We start from the raw sequence: 17,660 nt of genomic DNA on the forward strand, positions 1-17,660 counted from the left end.
ATAATGTACCCAAGCTCCATCTTAACCAGGGACTTGTCCAAGCTCCCTATTATCTAGGGACTTTCTTCCAAGTTTCTTCTTAATTAGAAACTTGCTTCTAGGCTCCCTCTTAATTAGGGACCCGTTTCCAACAACATCTCTTTCTTCATTGTTGGAGATCATGGGACCTTCAATTGCTTGTAGTGCTCCTTCATTCGATGTCATGAATTTCATTTTAAACATTATGGAGCCTTCATCTTTGGGACTTCTTTGTAGGGCATTGACCATCCATCACTTTCCTTCTCAAATTAGTGTAGTCATCTCTTTCTTTCTTTTATCGGAGAGTGATCTATTAGACCATATCTAGCTTGGTCTCATACAACTACCTTTTCCACATCATGTATTCTTTAAGATCTTTCATCTCGCCACATGAGCATCAGTTGTAGATGACATCCACACCTTTCTTTTGGTAGCCCTGTATCAACCCATCTAGATATTGTTAAAAAATCGGAAATGCACATGAAATAAAAAATTACTTTTGTGATGGCCCTTAGTCATGATATTTGCTTGCTACGACATCGACATACTGCATTCATATTGACACATCTAAAGATATTCATTTGTTAAGGGTCTTTTTCCTTTTCGTACTTTTCCAAGGTCTTCATATCTTTCCCATGGAGATATCATAGTCAATTCTTCTAGTCTTAGGATGTTGATTGCCTATTCCATAGTTGCATTTTTCACGATCTCTTCCTTTCTCTTTATTCGCTAGGAAATCCCAATCATAGTTCCTTTATTTTGTCAACCATTTCATATTTCATATGAGGACATATTATGTTGATTTCACTAGTTAATATGTGACCCATGCCTTTATGCATCCTTTTTAATGAAAGAGATCCTTTTCCCTTGATAATGCTTATGCATTCTTACTATCTGCAACTATGACATGACTTGACTCATTGAATATATGCATACACACCTCTTTTCTTTTTTGGTCATCTAGATTTCCTTCAACAACTACCTGTCCTTGTTTGAGAGTGCTTCATTCATCTTTGACTTGCTACATTCCTTTGTTATCACACCATCATTCTTCTAAACAATGAGTCCCATCTCAAGTGGAATTCCTTTTTTTAACAAGTTCGGATATTGAGATTTCCATTCCAAAAGGAAAATCGAACAAGCTCCCATTACAGATAGCTTTTTGGAGATTAAGTCGATTTTAGAGGCAGAAGAGGGAGTGCAATCCCGATTACCCCAAGCATTAGATCCAAAATTGCCCAGATTTTCTACTACATTATGCTTATATTGTCTTACAAACTGATTAAGCAAAAATTTACATTTACATAACATGTGAAAAACTTATGATAATTGCCGAGAATGCTGCATTAGTATCACTGCTGTGATCTTCTAGAACTGATTGACTGATGGTTCTTGCTGAGACTTGATCCTGCTGCCCTAGTAGTTTGAGTTCTCGCCAGTTTGGTTTATGATGAGTCCCTTGAGATAGTTGATTGATTCCTCAAGGTGTGAGCACTTGTTCTTGAGTGAAGCAATTTCAGTATTCTGATCATTAAGCTGCCTTTTCAGAAAAGAATTCTCTGACTTCGATTGCTGCCTTATATCCTTCACTGTTTTGCAGAGCTGATCTATCATAAATTTATTTTCTCTACATACTATGCACTTGTCATTTTGGGAAGCTCTATCAAGAGGATTCATTTCCATTGTTGAGCAGAGGGATGGCTTAGCTCTTCTCTGATGTCTGGAGATAACAAGGGATCGCTTTGATAGGGAGGAGGATGAGAGATCTGCAGAGAGTGCTCCCTGTTGGTAGATATTGAATAAGATGACAAAGGATGAGAGATGAGGCAGAGAGCAGCTTGGAGGCGATGAGACAAGCAGAAGAACGCGAGGGATGCTGGATAGATGGAAAGCAGGCCTGCGGGAGAGGGAGTGAAAGGAAAACAAAGAAGCAAAGGGAGGCCGATGCGCAATGGGATACACAGATGAAGGGGAGAAATCATAACTGAAGGGGGAGAGGAAGCCACGACAGAAGATGAAGGATGGAGCGAAAAAGAGGCAAATATAAAGGAGAAAACAAAGGATAGGTTGAGGAGAGGATAAGGTCGATGAGGAGTCACGAGAAAACTGAGGGAGCTTATCAGACTTGGAAATCGAGCAGGAGCAGGAGAGGGGTACGAGAAGGATTTGAGAGAGATCTGTTTTCAGAGAAGGAGGATTATTTATAGTTTTAGTCAAATTCCTATCCATATATCGATGTGACAATGACATGATTGGTCTGAAGGATATTTTTGTTGATTTGGGGTAGCATCGAATGTGCTCTAGGCCTCAAATTTTGCAGGGAGGCTTGGGCACTTGGGCACATGTATTCCAAAGAACCCAGAAAGCATTTTGGGAAATTCCACAAAGAGACAATTTTATTAAAATAATTAATATATTTTAATGGGACCCTAAGTCTAAACTTAGGAAATTAAAAATATTAATGGGTATTAATCTAATTGTGGGTGTCACTTCTAGAAGAAGACAATGATCAATCTAAAATGATCTTAGCCATTGATTAACTTTTAATTTGTGCCGTTGAATGCAATGTGGAAAAAGTCGACGTCGAGATTAAATTAGCCAGGGTCGAAAAGTTGAAAAACTCGTTAAAGTCGGGAGTTTTTTGAAAAAGTCGGCAAAATTAAAAAGAACAAAAAAATATTCATTTATTTTTATTTTTTTAACATCTAGAGTATCCACAATCCATTAGGGCTTGTAGTTTGCAACATCAAATCTGCAATCTAACCAATGAGAAATAGACAAGAACAAACATATAGCTTACTTGTTGAAGTAGCCAATCTAGATCAACCCTTTTTGCATTTTTTGTCCTTGACACCTGGCAGGTCCTTTGCCTCAATCACTGAGTATTTGCTGCTCCAAAATACACAATATACTCGGCCCTAACCAGATCTACTTCTCAAGTGGATTTGACCACCAAATCACTGTACAATCAGTGTCAAAGTATATCATCAACTCACCAATGGTTTGGCCCTTCCAAGACACTGAATACTAGTTGTCCAAACCCCTTATTGTTCAACCTCCTCACAACAAATTTGCCTCATCAAATTCATTGTATAACAGCTCTAACAACAGTGGAAACTCATAGTAATTTTGCTTATCAAATCACTATATGATAGCCCTTAAACACCACTGTCATATCCCACATTCAGCAGAGATGGCCGACTTTTTTGATCGACTCCCAATAAAATCGGGCATATAACGAATAAATTGCAATTTTTTTTGTTTTTGAAAAGTCTGCAAAAAATCGGAGGATTAAATCGTTTTGTTGAAAAAATCGCAATTTTAGGATTTAATCTCGATTTTTTGCAGACTTTTTCCACATTGGTTGAATGTCAACGAGAAGATTATTTAAGGGAGCTTGAGGGTCATTTGGAAAACACACCGAGAGATCAAGAGATCGAATTTTTGAAGTGAGAAGTTCTCAGGAGGAAATTCTGATCGAGGAGATTTCTTGCAGAGAGGGGCAGTGAGTATCTGGAAGAAGGAAGTTTTCCTGGGCCAGAGAGTACGAGGCAGAGAGAGGGCAGAACGACGTCCAGAGAGAGGCAGACGTTGGCCCACGCAAAGCTGACATAGTGGCAACGTAGGCCTTAGAGGGAGATCAAATTCTTGCTGAGGAAATCGAGTTTCAGTAGCCGAGAGTCAGGGTGTGAGATTGGGAGGCAGAGATTCGGATTTTCCAGCCAACAAAGGGTCCAGAGAAGGAGCAACGTGATACCCAGCAGGGGTGATGCAGGAACTACGTAGGAGTGATGCAGTTCTGTGCAGAGGCTACACAGAGGCTCCAGTTTAGCGTGATTAAACTCAAATTCTCCCAGTGACAGGGTGAGATCATTTCACCATTCATTTTGTCCAGTTTCTCTCTGTATCGGATTTCTAGTTGAGCATCCAAGAATTGTACCTAGATTTTCTCCTACATAATAATAAAACCCTTAGATCTGCTGCAACGATTTTCCCGCATTGGGTTTTTCTGGGGACATTTGTCCCAAAATAATGGTGTCAGTTGTGTTGTATTTTCTTTCTTGCTCAGTCTCTTGCTTCCGCATATAATTTAATTAAGTGAAGGCTCCAATAGTATTTACTTCGATATTTATTGTAGCACACAGTAAATAACTTGTATGAATTAACAAGTAGGAGAAGTAACATCAGTTTGCTGCAGTAGGAATTCTGGTTAAGGAATTTTCACATGGTATTAGAGGTGTAGGTGAAACAAGAAGAGTAGAGCCTGTGGATCCAGCGCTGAGTAGAAGAGGGTGATCGAAAAGCTGCAGGAGGCAGCAATTTGAAACCCCAGAGGGTTTGCGTAGTTCTTAGCCGGAGCGTTGAAATTTCGAGGCGATCTCTTTGAGTGAGTCGACGGAGAGAAGGACTCCTAGTTCGAATTTTTGTCGGGCAGAGGGAGCAGCGCTGAAGCCTCAGCGTAAGGAGAGCTGGTGGGACGCAGATGTTTTTGCGGTAGTTTTGCTCGGCAGAAAATCGTTAGAAGAAAGAGGGGAAGCATGACTGAGGGAATTTCTTCTTCAGAGAATTCCTAGCCAAGGAATTCAAATTCTCTAGAGCTGAGCAGCAACAAGGGGCAACTTCTAGAAGAAGACGAGGATCAAGCTAAAATGATCTTAGCCACTGATTAGCTTTTAATATGGACTATTGAATGTCAACGACAAGATTATTTAAGGGAGCTTGAGGGTCATCTGGAAAACACACTGAGAGATTAAGAGATCAAATTTCTGAAGTGAGAAGTTCTCAGGAGGAAATTTTGATCGAGGAGATTTCTTGCAAAGAGGGGTAGTGAGTATTCGGAAGAAGGAAGTTCTCTTGGGCCAGAGTATGAGGCAGAGAGAGCGCAGAACGATGTCCAGAGAGAGGCAGACACTGGCCCACGAAGAGCTGACGCAGTGGCAGTGCAGGTTTTAGAGGGGGATCAAATTCCCGCTGAGGAAATCAAGTTTTAGTAGCCAGGAGCTGGGGTGTGAGACCAGTACGCAGAGATTTGGCTTTTCCAGCTAGCAGAGGTTCTAGAGAAGGAGCAACATGATACCTAGTAGGGGTGATGCAGGAACTGCGTAGGAGGACACAGTTCTGTGCAGATGGTACGCAGAGGCTCCAATTCAGCGTGATCAAACTTAGATTCTCCCAGTGAGAGGGTGAGATCATTTCACCATTCATTTTGTCCAGTTTTTCTCTGTATCAAATTGCTGGTTGAGCATCCGAGAATTGTACTCAGATTCTCTCCTGCATAATAATAAAACCCTCAGATCTGTTGCATCGGTTTTCCCGCATTGGGTTTTTTCGGGGACATTTGTCCAAAAATAATGGTGTCAACTGTGTTGTATTTTATTTCTTGCTAAGTCTCGTGCTTCCACATATAATTTAATTAAGTGAAGGCTGCAGTAGTATTTACTTCGATATTTACCATAGCACACAGTAAATAGCTTGTATGAATTAACAAGTAGGGGAAGTAACATCAGTTTGCTACAGTAGCAATTCTGGTAGAGGAATTTTCACAATTTTATGGAATTGGAATATGTATAATGTCATGAAGAATACGAGATTCACCAAGAGGGCGTGCCATTGCCAAGTTGGCCTGGGTGTCAACTGAGTTGTTGTTTTCTCTCAGAATGTGCTTGAAGGAAACTTGGCCCAAATTTAACAGATTTTGTCTGATTCTTGTTATGGATTGGCACAGAGTAGCATTTGTTGGATTCCTTCTTTTAACCATAGCTTGAATGATTATAGCCGAGTCACCCATTATGATTGGATTCTGAATATTCCTTTTTTTGAGGATCATTGTGCCCAACAACAAACCGTAGGCCTTTGCCCTGTTGTTTGTGTTTTTTCCAAGTCCCCATTCATAGGTGATAGGGTTAATTCCACTTGGTTCTAGGAGGATGCCACCAGCTCCTGCTTTTCCTGTATTTGCCTTTGAAGTGCCATAAAAAAATGTAGGGTCTATTTAAATTTTTCATCCAGAGGATGAATTCCTCATTTTTTAGCCAAGTTTTCCAATTCTGAAGTGTTGGCTTTAAATTGGGGGTGCTTGGCCAATTAGGCCTGCAAATTGCATAGCTGATCCAACCTCTCTCCTCTTGCTGTTGTTGATTTGGGGTAGCATCTGATGTGCTCTAGCCATGAAAATTGGTGGACAGGCTAAAGCACACGAGATCTCCAAGACCCAGAAATGGTTTGGGCAAATTCTAACTGGTTTGGGAGATATTAAAATAATTAATATTTTTAATGGAGTTTCTAAGTCTAAACTTAGGAAAAATAAAATATTAATGGGTATTAATATAAAACTAGGTTAGAAGGTTCCAAAAGTCATGGATCAAGTCAAATTTAATCTTAGCCGTTGATTAGAGATTTAATCTCGACTATTGATGGACCAATGAGAAAAGTATAAGAAGAGGCTTGAGGGTCAGTTGGAGAACACACGGAAGGAGACCAGTCAGTTCGATTTCTAGAGCCAGGTTAGCTGAGAAATTCGAACTAGTGGTCTGGAGAGCAGTAGGAGGCAGCTAGTATGAAACAAAGAGTTGGGAATAGCACCAGGGGAACAATGCAGAGGTTGGAGAGGTAGACACAGAGCCTCTCAAGCAAATGCAAAGGCTGCAAGACTGCGCAGTCACTGGAGGGCCTGTGTGGGTGACGCAGAGAGGCCCAATGCTGACACAGAGAGGTAGGGGCTGACGCAAAGGGTTTGGGAGCTTCGCAGAGGTCAGCCACGCTGACTCTGAGACTGGGGGAAGTGCTGAAGAATTTTCTCTCTGTTGGGTAAGCTAGTTTGGCACCCAAGTGTACTGAAGAATTGCTGAATAATAAAATCCTCCCTTGCTGCACCGGTTTTCCCACATTGGGTTTTTTCGAGGACTGATTGTCCAAAATATTTGTGTTGATGTGTTAATTCTTGTGCATGTGTTTGTTTCTGTATTATGATGTGATATCTGCATCAGGTTTTATTTTAATGTTTACTGAAGGATATTCATAAATAACTTATCGGGAAATAAGTAGGTAAAATAAATCAGTTGTTGCAGTGATATAATTTTCACATGGTATTAGAGCAAGTAACCAGAGACAGGAAGGGAAAATCAATTATGGGTCGAGACCATGATGCAGAGGCATCTACGCTAGGAGACTCGCACAGATTTTTAGAAAATTGCACAAGAAAGTGATTTCGATTTCTCTATGTTGGCTTCTAGGCTGGAAGAAGAAGTGGCTTGTGTGACAAGCTCTACATCATCAGAGTATGGAATATAGACAGTGGGGCCTCTTGGCATATGACGGGAATCTGGGAATGTTTCTCAGATTATCGAGAGGAGAAGATGAACCTTCATATCACCATGGGGAACAAGGAAAATTGTACTCCAATAGGGAGGGGTACCATAGTTATTCAAACAGAAACGGGAGAGCGGTTTTGTGCTACCAATGTGTTGCATGTACCAGGATTGGGGATGAACTTACTTTCCGTGTCGCAACTTGGCAAAGGCTATGATGTTTTCTTCATCAAGGAGAAAGTATATGTCAAACACCTGAGCTGGAAAAAGAAAGTGCAAATCGGGATCAAAAGGAACAGATTGTACAGACTACAACTAGAATCACCAATGGCACTAATAGGCAGTCATGGAGACAAGGATTTGGACAAACTATGGCACAGAAGAATGGGACATTTGCACCATGGGGCTCTGAGAATTCTCAGGAGCACTGTAACAGGAGTTCCGGATCTTAGTACTGAATGAGATGATGTGTGCAGAGGATGTGCTCTAGGAAAGTATGCCAAGGCATCATTTCCTAGAAGTAAAAACAAGGCTAAGAGTGTACTAGGGTTGATACACTCAGATATTTGCGGACCCATGTCCACTAAAGCTGTTAGTGGTGCCGAGTACTTCCTTACCTTCATTGATGACCACTCAAGGAAAACTTGGATTTATTTTCTGAAAACCAAGGACGAGGTTTTCTATTGATTCAAAAAGTTCAAGGCTCTAGTGGAGAATCTGGTTGGGAGGAAAATAAAAGTTTTGCGCTCAAATAATGGTGGAGAGTATGTCGATAAGGACTTCACTGATTTTTGCGCTAAGGAGGCATCAGAAGAGAGTGGACAACTCCGTACAATCCGGAGCAGAATGGAGTAGCAGAAAAAACGAACAGGACTATTGTAGAAGCATCTAGGGCCATGATGTATGATCAGGATATGCCAAAATTCCTTTGGGTAGAAGCATGCAACACAACAGAGTATGTTCAGAATAGAACTCCTCATCGGGCAAGATCACTCTAGAGAAAGTTTTCACAGGGAAGACGCCTAAAGTCAGTCATTTTAGGATATTTGGGAGCTTAGCATATTGCCACATACCAGAGGAAAAGAGGAAGAAACTGGATCAAACTACAGAAAAAGGATATCTAGTGGGATATAGCGAGAACGCTAAGGCATACAGAATCTATCTTCCAGGGAGCAAGAAGGTAGTAGTTCGACGAGATGTGAAGTTCATGGAGGACAGGGCTTTCAGAAAATCTCGAGAAATGCCTTCTGAGGAGCAGTCAAAAGACGAATCGTTGGTCAAACTTCTTCAACCAACGAAAGAAAATAATTCTTCCTTGGCTCAGGAAGAATCACATGATGAGGAGGAGCTAACAGAAGCACCTTCTGGCAGAGGAAAAACGAGTAGGGAACTTCGTCAGATTTTGTGAGATGTAGAGGACTTCGTTGGTGTGCCAAGGAACAATAAGAGGGAGTGAAAACATCCAGATAGATATCAGGCATTAGTAGCTCAAGATGGGGAGCCTGCCAGTTTTCAGGAGGTAGCTCACCATCAGGTTTGGCTGGATGCGATGCTAGAGGAGTACAACTCCATAATGGTGAACGATGTCTGGGAGGTAGTGCCAAGCAGTGTTGATAATATCGGTATCGGGAAAATATCGGCGAGGGTCCGGAAAATATCTTATCGGAAATATCGGCGAAAATATCGGCAAAATATCGGCAAATATCGGCAAGCATAAAAAATGCATAATATATTCATTTTTTTTCAGATTTCTAAACATATAAAGCAATAACAACATGAACTAAACACATTGGCACATAAATATGAAGAAAACACTGATATATATGATGTCAAATAGAAATGATACATCAAACTTCAAAGGCGATACCAAATCCTGCTGATCCCTGATAGTGATAAATTGATAATTGTCCAATCAAGGACTCAAACAAAAATTAAAATAACATCACACATCCTGCTGATCCCTGATAGTGATAATTGTCCAATCAAGGACTCAAACGAAACAACATCACATATATAAAACTTTAAAAGTATTTCATCATCATGAGTTATAAACTTATATGTAGCAAAAGTTGCAAAACAAATAAAACTAGCAGCTATCTATCTGAGACCATTGGCCTCTCCCTAGCAGCTTTCTTTCTGTCTTGTTCAGCAATTGCTTCACGAGCTTTTTGTATAACCTCTGCACTAGAAACCATACAAGGCATGACATCTGCATCATATGCAGAGAGTTTAGCCAGATGGTATTTCAATCGTGTAATCCCTCCTGACATCTTGGTCCCACACAAGTTGCATGATATATATGCCTGATTTGCCCCACCAACAGCCTCCCCATACTCCCAAAATGGGTCCAAAGCTTTTGGCATATTTGACATTTGTAGTGAACTAATTCAAACCTAGGGCACAAAAAAAACAAAAAATTGGCATTAAATGAGTATAACTATACAGTGCCCAGCAAACACTCAAGAAACTATTTTAATTTTTAAAGCAACATCTTCATGTTCAGAATTTAAACAACAAAAGCAAGCATAAAAAATGCATAATATATTCATTTTTTTCAGATTTTTAAACATATAAAGCAATAACAACATGAAATAAACACATTGGCACATAAATATGAAGAAAACACTGATATATATGATGTCAAATAGAAATGATATATCAAAGGCGATACCAAATCGTGCTAATCCCTGATAATTGTCCATTCAAGGACTCAAATGTGGAGAACCAATACAAAATAACATCACATATAAATTTATAATAATAAAAGTATCTCATCATCATGAGTTACATGTAGCATAACAAATAAAACTAGCAGCTATCTATCTACTGCCCTCTCCCCCTTTTACGGGAAAACATGATGGGCTGTTTGTCAGGCCTGCCCCTAGTAGTAGAAGGCCCTGACACTGCCTCTGCACCTAATGTCAAATAATGAGTGATAGGCATGGAGCTATGCTCTCCTATATCTATAGCAGATGGTGTTGATGCTGATGCTCCCGCAGTGTCCTCCTCCAGCTCCTCCTGCTCCTCCTCTAAGTGCTGCTGCTCCTCTGACTCCGAGTCCTCCTCTTGCTGCCCCTGCTCTAATGGATCATCTGCCACTGGCTCCTCCAACCATGAAGGTGACTCCTCCAATATGGGCTCCTGAGACTCCACCCTCCACGGAGACAATACATCAATATTGTCTAAGGAAATGGCATCTGGATCCACTGGTGATTCTATTTGCCTCACTCGAAGTCGGATGTTGTAATGCACATACACCAAATCGTTGAGGCGTGCGAACTCCAACCTGTAAGAGTGTCAAAAAAAGTAATGAGTCTTGACTCTTGACTCTTGACACTTGAAGGTCATAAATTAAAAATTAAAAATTACAATAAGTGTAATTGCTCAACTGAAGGCTTGAGTTCAAAGTTATACCTGTTGCGCTTTTTGGCGTGTATTTTCTCAAATACACTCCAATTGCGCTCACACCCTGAAGAGCTACATGTTTGACTCAAGATTCGTATAGCCAAATTTTGCAAATTTGGTACCCTTGCACCATAGCTTCGCCACCAAAGATCTACAACAAAATAATGAAATAAAAAATTCAAAAACTTTAAAGTTAAAAGTTAAAAGTTAAAACATAATTAAATTCAAATTTCTAATTTCTAATGAATGATGACTTGTCACTTACGTGGCATGAAGAGGTCCCTTCCCTTAATGGCATCATCAAAGCCAAATAGGCCAACACAATCCTGATAACTATGTATCTCGCGGATGATTTTGCGACGAAGCTCAGAATCAAGTACCATCCTCTCAATACAGGAATGGAGCCCTTCCATCACCTCGCCATCAAAACGAAATTTGCATTTGTATGCAAATGCAGGGTTGAGGAAGAGTGCTGCTGCATGAATGGGTCGATGAAGCATCCCTGTCCACCGACTATCGATCACATCCCATAACATCATTTGCCTATTAAGGCCAGCAGAACCCTTGTCTGCATAATAGGAACGAATGGCCTCCTTGGCCCTATCCATGCCCTCATACAAATAAGGCATTGCAGGCTGCTCTCCATCCACCAATCTAAGAACCTTTACTATAGGTTCGCTAACTGCACATGCTTCTTGTACTCCACGCCAAAATGTCTCAGAGTACACCATTTTTTCAATGGCTCTCCCATCAGGTCTCCTGCTGTATCTACAACCACGCCAATCATCAGACACAAACATTTGCTTCAACTCGAACTGACATCGAAGCAAAGACTGGAGAGTAATAAAGGTTGTGGCAAAACGTGTGATGGCAGGACGCCGCAACTCCTTGTTTTTAGTGTACCTCCTCATAAGGCTAAGAACAAAAGCATGGTTATAAATAAACTTGGGGATGCTCCTAGCCATATCAACTGCCTCCTTGATGAAGGAGAGTTTCCCCATATCCTCAAGCAACAAATCAAGACAATGCGCTGCACATGGAGTCCAGAACAATGTGGGATGCCTCTCCATAAGCATTCTGCCGGCAGACACATAATTAGCTGCATTGTCTGTTACGACTTGCACCACATTCTGCACACCAATCTCCTGAATGAACCCATCTAACAACTCACATATCGTTGCTGCATCTTTGATATGTTCTGATGCATCCAACGATTTAATAAACATGCTACCTTTAGGACAATGTACCAAGAAATTTAGAAGGGTCCTACCCTTCCTATCTGTCCAACCATCAGACATCACTGTGCATCCAGTGACTTCCCATGTCTGTTTCAACTCCACCAATCTAGAGTTGATGTCCTGTTTTTCTGCTTGAAGAATTGGCCCCCGCAACTCCTCATATGTGGCACTTTTGTACCCTGGGCCCACAACAGCAATAGCATCACACATTGGTTGCCAAAATGGATTGGTTTTTGTGATGCTGAGAGGTAAGTCGCTCCAAAAAATACACCTCCCCATGACTCTATCTGCTTCTTCCTTCTCCTTTTTTTTATAAAGCGATTTTATGCCAGGTTGTGCTCCAGCTCCTGTTCGTGGAACAAAAAATGATGACCTCGCATTCACACTAGCAGTAGCGCTAGCATGTGATGGTGTGCCAGTTGTGGAGCCCCTCCCACTAGGGCCAGTAGGGCCACTACCCTGAACATCAAAATCAGGAGAAGATATCCCAAAAGATCTACCTGCACGTTCAGCTTTGTTTCTTTCCGCCTCTTCCTTCTTTCTGTCCTTTTCTTCAATTGCCTCAAGAGCTTTTTGTATAAGCTCCGGACTAGAAACTTTACAAATGCCAACATCATGTCCAGGGAGTCTAGCAAGATGGTATTTCAGTCGTGTAACCCCACATGTCATCTTGTCCCCACACAATTTGCATGAAAGATATGCACGATTTGTCCCACCATCAGGGATCCCATACTCCCAAAATGGGTCCAAGTTTTTTGGCATATTTGTATTTTGTAGTGGGCTAACTCAAAAGGAAACCTACAGCACCAAAAAAAATTTGGAATTAGTAACTTAATAACTTAATAAGTAATACGAATTTACGAAATTCCATGGGTGCAGGTCTCAATATCAAATCCTCATTCTTCAAAGACAAATGGACTAAACTTTAACAAAGTTCTACAATCTGCAATCTTCACACAAAGGACCCTAGTCAAGCTATGTAGAAAAGAGTCAAAAGACATTAAAATCATAAAATATAAATGTATTCAATAACAGCGTTAGAGGACTGCGATTTGGCTGCTACAGGCAGTGTATACATTGAGGATAATAAAAGCATTTATATTTATGCTTCTAATGTTGGCTTATATGCTATCTTCTGAGGATAAGCAACTGTTGGGAAAGATTTCAATATGGTAGAGTGGGAGGGCAACTGTTGTGAAAGATTTCAATATGGTAGAGTGGGAAGGCAACTTTCCTAATCTCAGGCCAAAACATGGGATTATGCTCCATCTATTCTTCTAATATTGGTTCACTAACAATCTTTCTGAGGCTAAATGAGTGTTGAGAGGGGATTTTAATAAGGTAGACAAGTAATTGTAGGAGGTGAAATAAGAGTTGATGTAAAATAAAATCAACACATCAAGTTTTTAATGTGAATTGCAGCCATAAACATCATGATATTGGAGGCTGCTTTACATGGTCCAATACAAGAAGGCATCAGGAAAGAGTACTGGCAAAACATGACGTGTTAACTTTTAAGCCCCCAAAAAAGGATTAGTGTTTTCAAGAACTGAGAACAGATTTGTTGATGTTGGGTTGGATGCTACAGGGTTTGACCAAATTCTGTTGGTTACATGCATGTTGAGACTCATGAGTCATGACAGTGTGACAGTAACCTCATAAGGCAGTTACCTTTGACGGTGACTTTGGCGTTGTGTTGGTGACTTGAAGGCATGATTGTGTTCATGGCAAGAGTCCTTGATGAAGGATTATGTCAGTGACCTGTGAACTGGGTAGCAACCTTCTATAACAAGATCTTGATGAAAGTAATTAATGGCAGCATGACAGCAGTAATCTTGACATAGTGACCTGATGACTGTAATGATAGTTGTTGTGACATGACAGTGACCTTGTTATTACCATACAGACAGTGATCTTGCTAACAGTAACCTTGATATGTTTGGAGTCTGGACAGTATAGCAGATATATCTGAATGCAAAGGACCCTTTTACATGTGCAGAGAAACCTTATGGTTGTGTGGTATATAGATAAACCCTATGGCTGTGAGGATTATGGTAGTATTAACTTGAGAGTGCCAGGAATCAGTATCTGCCCTTCCTTTCAAACTTAAGGTATCTCGTCTTTAATCAAAAGATTGAATAATGTACATAGTAGATATTAATAATTATATGTCAAAAGTTTATTGTTGTGTGAAAAGATATTGACCAAGGATCTGCTCTCTGTAACCCTTACTAAATTGCTTGTCTTTGCAAGTGTTTGTCACAAGTCTCAGCTTAGCAACAAGAGCTATACCCTTAAATATCTAATGAGCTAGAAGGACTTCGCTAATGGGAGGACCAAATATGACATGAAAAGCCAGTTCTGAACATAGCTTTGTGGAAAAGCATAACGGCAAAGGCTGGAAAAGCTAAGTCACCAGGATTAGGATATCACGTGCAGATTTTTAGAAGACTTTGCATATAACATATATGAATACAACACATATAATACAAGCCACAAAATATAGATGCGAATCTGCGATGACTGTAGAAGACAAACCATGCGATCACTGTAATAAGTTATAGACTGTGCGTACTGCGTATATAGTCTCGACTCTCCATGGCACATGCATATAGAATGACGTGCATACCTGTAGGCTGGCCGCTGTAAACCCTCCTTCGCAGCCAAAGTTCAACTTCAAACCCTCCGCACTGTTCGCACTCGCAGCGTCTCGACTCTCCAGCTCACGAAAATCAAATGACGCCCTTACGGTAAACAAAAACCTAATTTATAAACTCTGCCGGCGATATTCACCATCGTCGCGCGATTTTTATAAAAATATCGCCGAAATCTCGGATTTCTCGCGAGATTTTCAAAATGAGAAAATATCGCGATTTTTGCCAGCCGAAATTTCGTTTTCATGAAAATCGCGCGATATTTACGAATATCGCCGAAATATCGGCGATATTATCAACACTGGTGCCAAGGCCTCAAGACGGATTAGTGGTAGGTGCGAGATAGATCTACAAGATTAAATACGTTGCAGACGACAACTTTGAGAAATACAAAGCCAGGTTTGTGGCTAAGGGGTATGCTCAGAAGGAAGGAATTGACTACGAAGAGACCTTTGCCCTAGTAGCCAGGTATACATCTATTAGAAACGTGATATCTCTTGTAGCACAGATGGGGTGGGAGATTCATCAGATGGATGTCAAAACGACATTTCTGAACGGTGTGATAGAAGAAGAGGTATACATTGAACAACCAGAGGGCTTTGAGACACATGAGAAGAAGTCTCATGTATGCAGATTGAAGAAAGCCTTGTATGGGCTGAAACAGGCACCTAAAGCGTGGTATGGGCGAATTGATGGCTACTCGCAGAAAATGGGATTTGTCAAGAGTGACGTAGATCCAAATCTCTACTATTTGGTTGTAGAAAATGAGCCTCTGATCTTACTATTATATGTGGACGATCTCTTCCTGACAGGATCATCCAGGCTCATAGGGCACTGCAAGAAGAATCTAGCCACAGAGTTCGACATGAAAGACTTGGGACGAATGCATTATTTACTGGGGTTGGAAGTTTTGCAGCGAAAGGGGGAGATCTTCCTTGGGCAAGGGATATATGCTATAGAAATCCTGAAGATATTCAGGATGGAGGACTGTAGACCCATGGCTACTCCAATGATAACCATCTCGAAGAAGATTGATGCATAAGAAGACAAAGATGTTGATCCCACCTTATACAGGTAGCTCATAGGGTCCTTGATGTATCTGGTCAATACGAGGCCAGACATTTGCTACGCTGTCAACATCCATAGTAAGTTCATGGTGGAGCCGAAGAGGGCGCACTGGGTAGTAGCCAAGCATGTTCTCAGATATTTACAGGGAATAGTCAATTATGGACTCTTGTACACCAGGGGTAAGGATATCAGATTGAGTGGGTTTACTGATGCTGATTGGGCAGTAAGTTCAGTGCATTGGAAAAGTACCTCTAGGTACTGTTTCGACATTGGATTAGGAATGACCTCCTGCTGCAGTAGGAAACAAAAATCCGTGGCTCTGAGCTCTATTGAGACAAAATATATGGCCACAAGCACACCTTCGTGCAAGGCCATATGGCTTAGAAAATTGCTTGTGAACCTATTCAGAAGAAAGATGGAGGCAACTAGGATCATGTGTGATAATTAGAGTTGCATCAAGCTCTCTGAGAATCCAGTTTCAGAGCGGTCAAAGCATATCGATATCCGGTGTCACTTTGTCAGAGACTGTAGCCAACGAGGAGCTGTACAGTTGAGCTACACTCCTACAGGAGAACAAGTGGCAGACATCCTTACCAAGGCCCTTGGAAGAACCAAGTTTGATAATTTCAGGGAGAAGATGGGGATGATAAAGAATCCATTTCAGTAGCAAAAATTGGTATGATGTTGAAGTGCAGTGGCAGTCAACAGTATTACGATGAAACATAATGAGAAGGACCAGTAGCAGCACGAATGCAGAGGGAGTTGCAGTGTAGATGCAGTGTTGGGAAGATGGACTAGCAGCAACACAGATGCAGAGGGAGTTGTAGTACAGATGTAGCAGTGGCAGTGATAGAGCCATGGGTAGCAGTACAGGATGCAACAATGTAGAGGATGTTGGGCAGGGAGGCTTAGCATTAGCACAGGTACTGATGCCATATGATCAGAGTAATGCTCAGTGTGGAGTATTACTAGAGCAGAGTCCTCGCTAAGAGGGAGTGTTGATTTGGGGTAGCATCGGATGTGCTCTAGCCATGAAAATTTGTGGAGAGGCTAAAGCACATGAGATCTTTAAGACCCAGAAATGGTTTTGGCATATTCTAATTGGTTTGGGAAATATTAAAATAATTAATATTTTTAATGGAGCTCCTAATTCTAAACTTGGGAAAAATAAAATATTAATGGGTATTAATATAAAACTGGGTTAGAAGGTTCCAAAAGTCATGGATCAAGCCAATTCTAATCTTAGTCGTTGATTCGAGATTTAATCTCGGCCATTGATGGACCAACAAGGAAAGTATAAGAAGAGGCTTGAGGGTCAGTTGGAGAACACACCGGGGGAGACCAGTCAGTTCGATTTCTGGAGCGGGGTTAGCTGAGAAATTCAAACTAGTGGTCTGGAGAGCAGCAGGAGGCAGCAAGTACAGAACATAGAGACGAGAACAACACCAGGGGAACAATGCAAAGGCTGGAGAGGCAGACACAAAGCCTCTCAGGCAGACGAAGAGGTTGCAAGACTGCGCAGTCACTGGAGGGTCTGCGTGGGTGACGCAGAGAGGTCCAGTGCTAACACAGAGAGGCAGGGGCTGACGCAAAGGGTTTGGGAGCTACACAGAGGTCAATCAGGTTGGTGCTGAGATTAGGGAAAGTGCTGAAGAATTTTCTCTCTGTTGGGTAAGCCAGTTTGGCACCCAGTTGTACTGAAGAATTGCTGAATAATAAAATCCTCCCTTGCTACACCGATTTTCCCACATTGGGTTTTTCCGGGGACTGATTGTCCAAAATATTTGTGTCGATGTGTTAATTCTTGTACATGTGTTTGTTTCTGTATTATGATGTGATATCTGTTGCAGAATTTATTTTAATGTTTACTGAAGGATATTCATAAATAACTTATCGGGAAATAAGTAGGTAAAATAAATCAGTTGTTGTAGTGATAGAATTTTATAGTGTTGCGAAAATCGCGATATTAT

The 17,660-nt window shown here is 41.0% G+C and overlaps 2 protein-coding genes across 3 annotated transcripts in view; one reads left to right on the top strand and one right to left on the bottom strand.

The window, feature by feature from the left end:
* LOC149229075 (Pseudouridine synthase family protein) overlaps positions 1–17,660 on the top strand; it is a 380,432-nt gene that overhangs the window by 237,518 nt on the left and 125,254 nt on the right. The window lies entirely within an intron of this gene.
* Positions 10,086–17,660, bottom strand: part of LOC149229076 (uncharacterized) — a 29,310-nt gene continuing 21,735 nt past the window's right edge. The window contains exons 2-3 of the mRNA XM_089376870.1: positions 10,740–10,915; positions 10,086–10,611 (exon numbers count right to left, since the gene is read on the bottom strand). Of these exons, the coding sequence (XP_089232996.1) occupies positions 10,149–10,611; positions 10,740–10,915 (639 nt within the window). The 3' untranslated portion in view covers positions 10,086–10,148. The remainder of the gene's footprint in view (positions 10,612–10,739; positions 10,916–17,660) is intronic.

The sequence above is a fragment of the Pinus tabuliformis genome, chromosome J (assembly GCF_031772625.1).
Source record: "Pinus tabuliformis cultivar Carrire ecotype Pingquan chromosome J, CPIR1, whole genome shotgun sequence".
Taxonomy (NCBI): Eukaryota; Viridiplantae; Streptophyta; class Pinopsida; order Pinales; family Pinaceae; genus Pinus; species Pinus tabuliformis.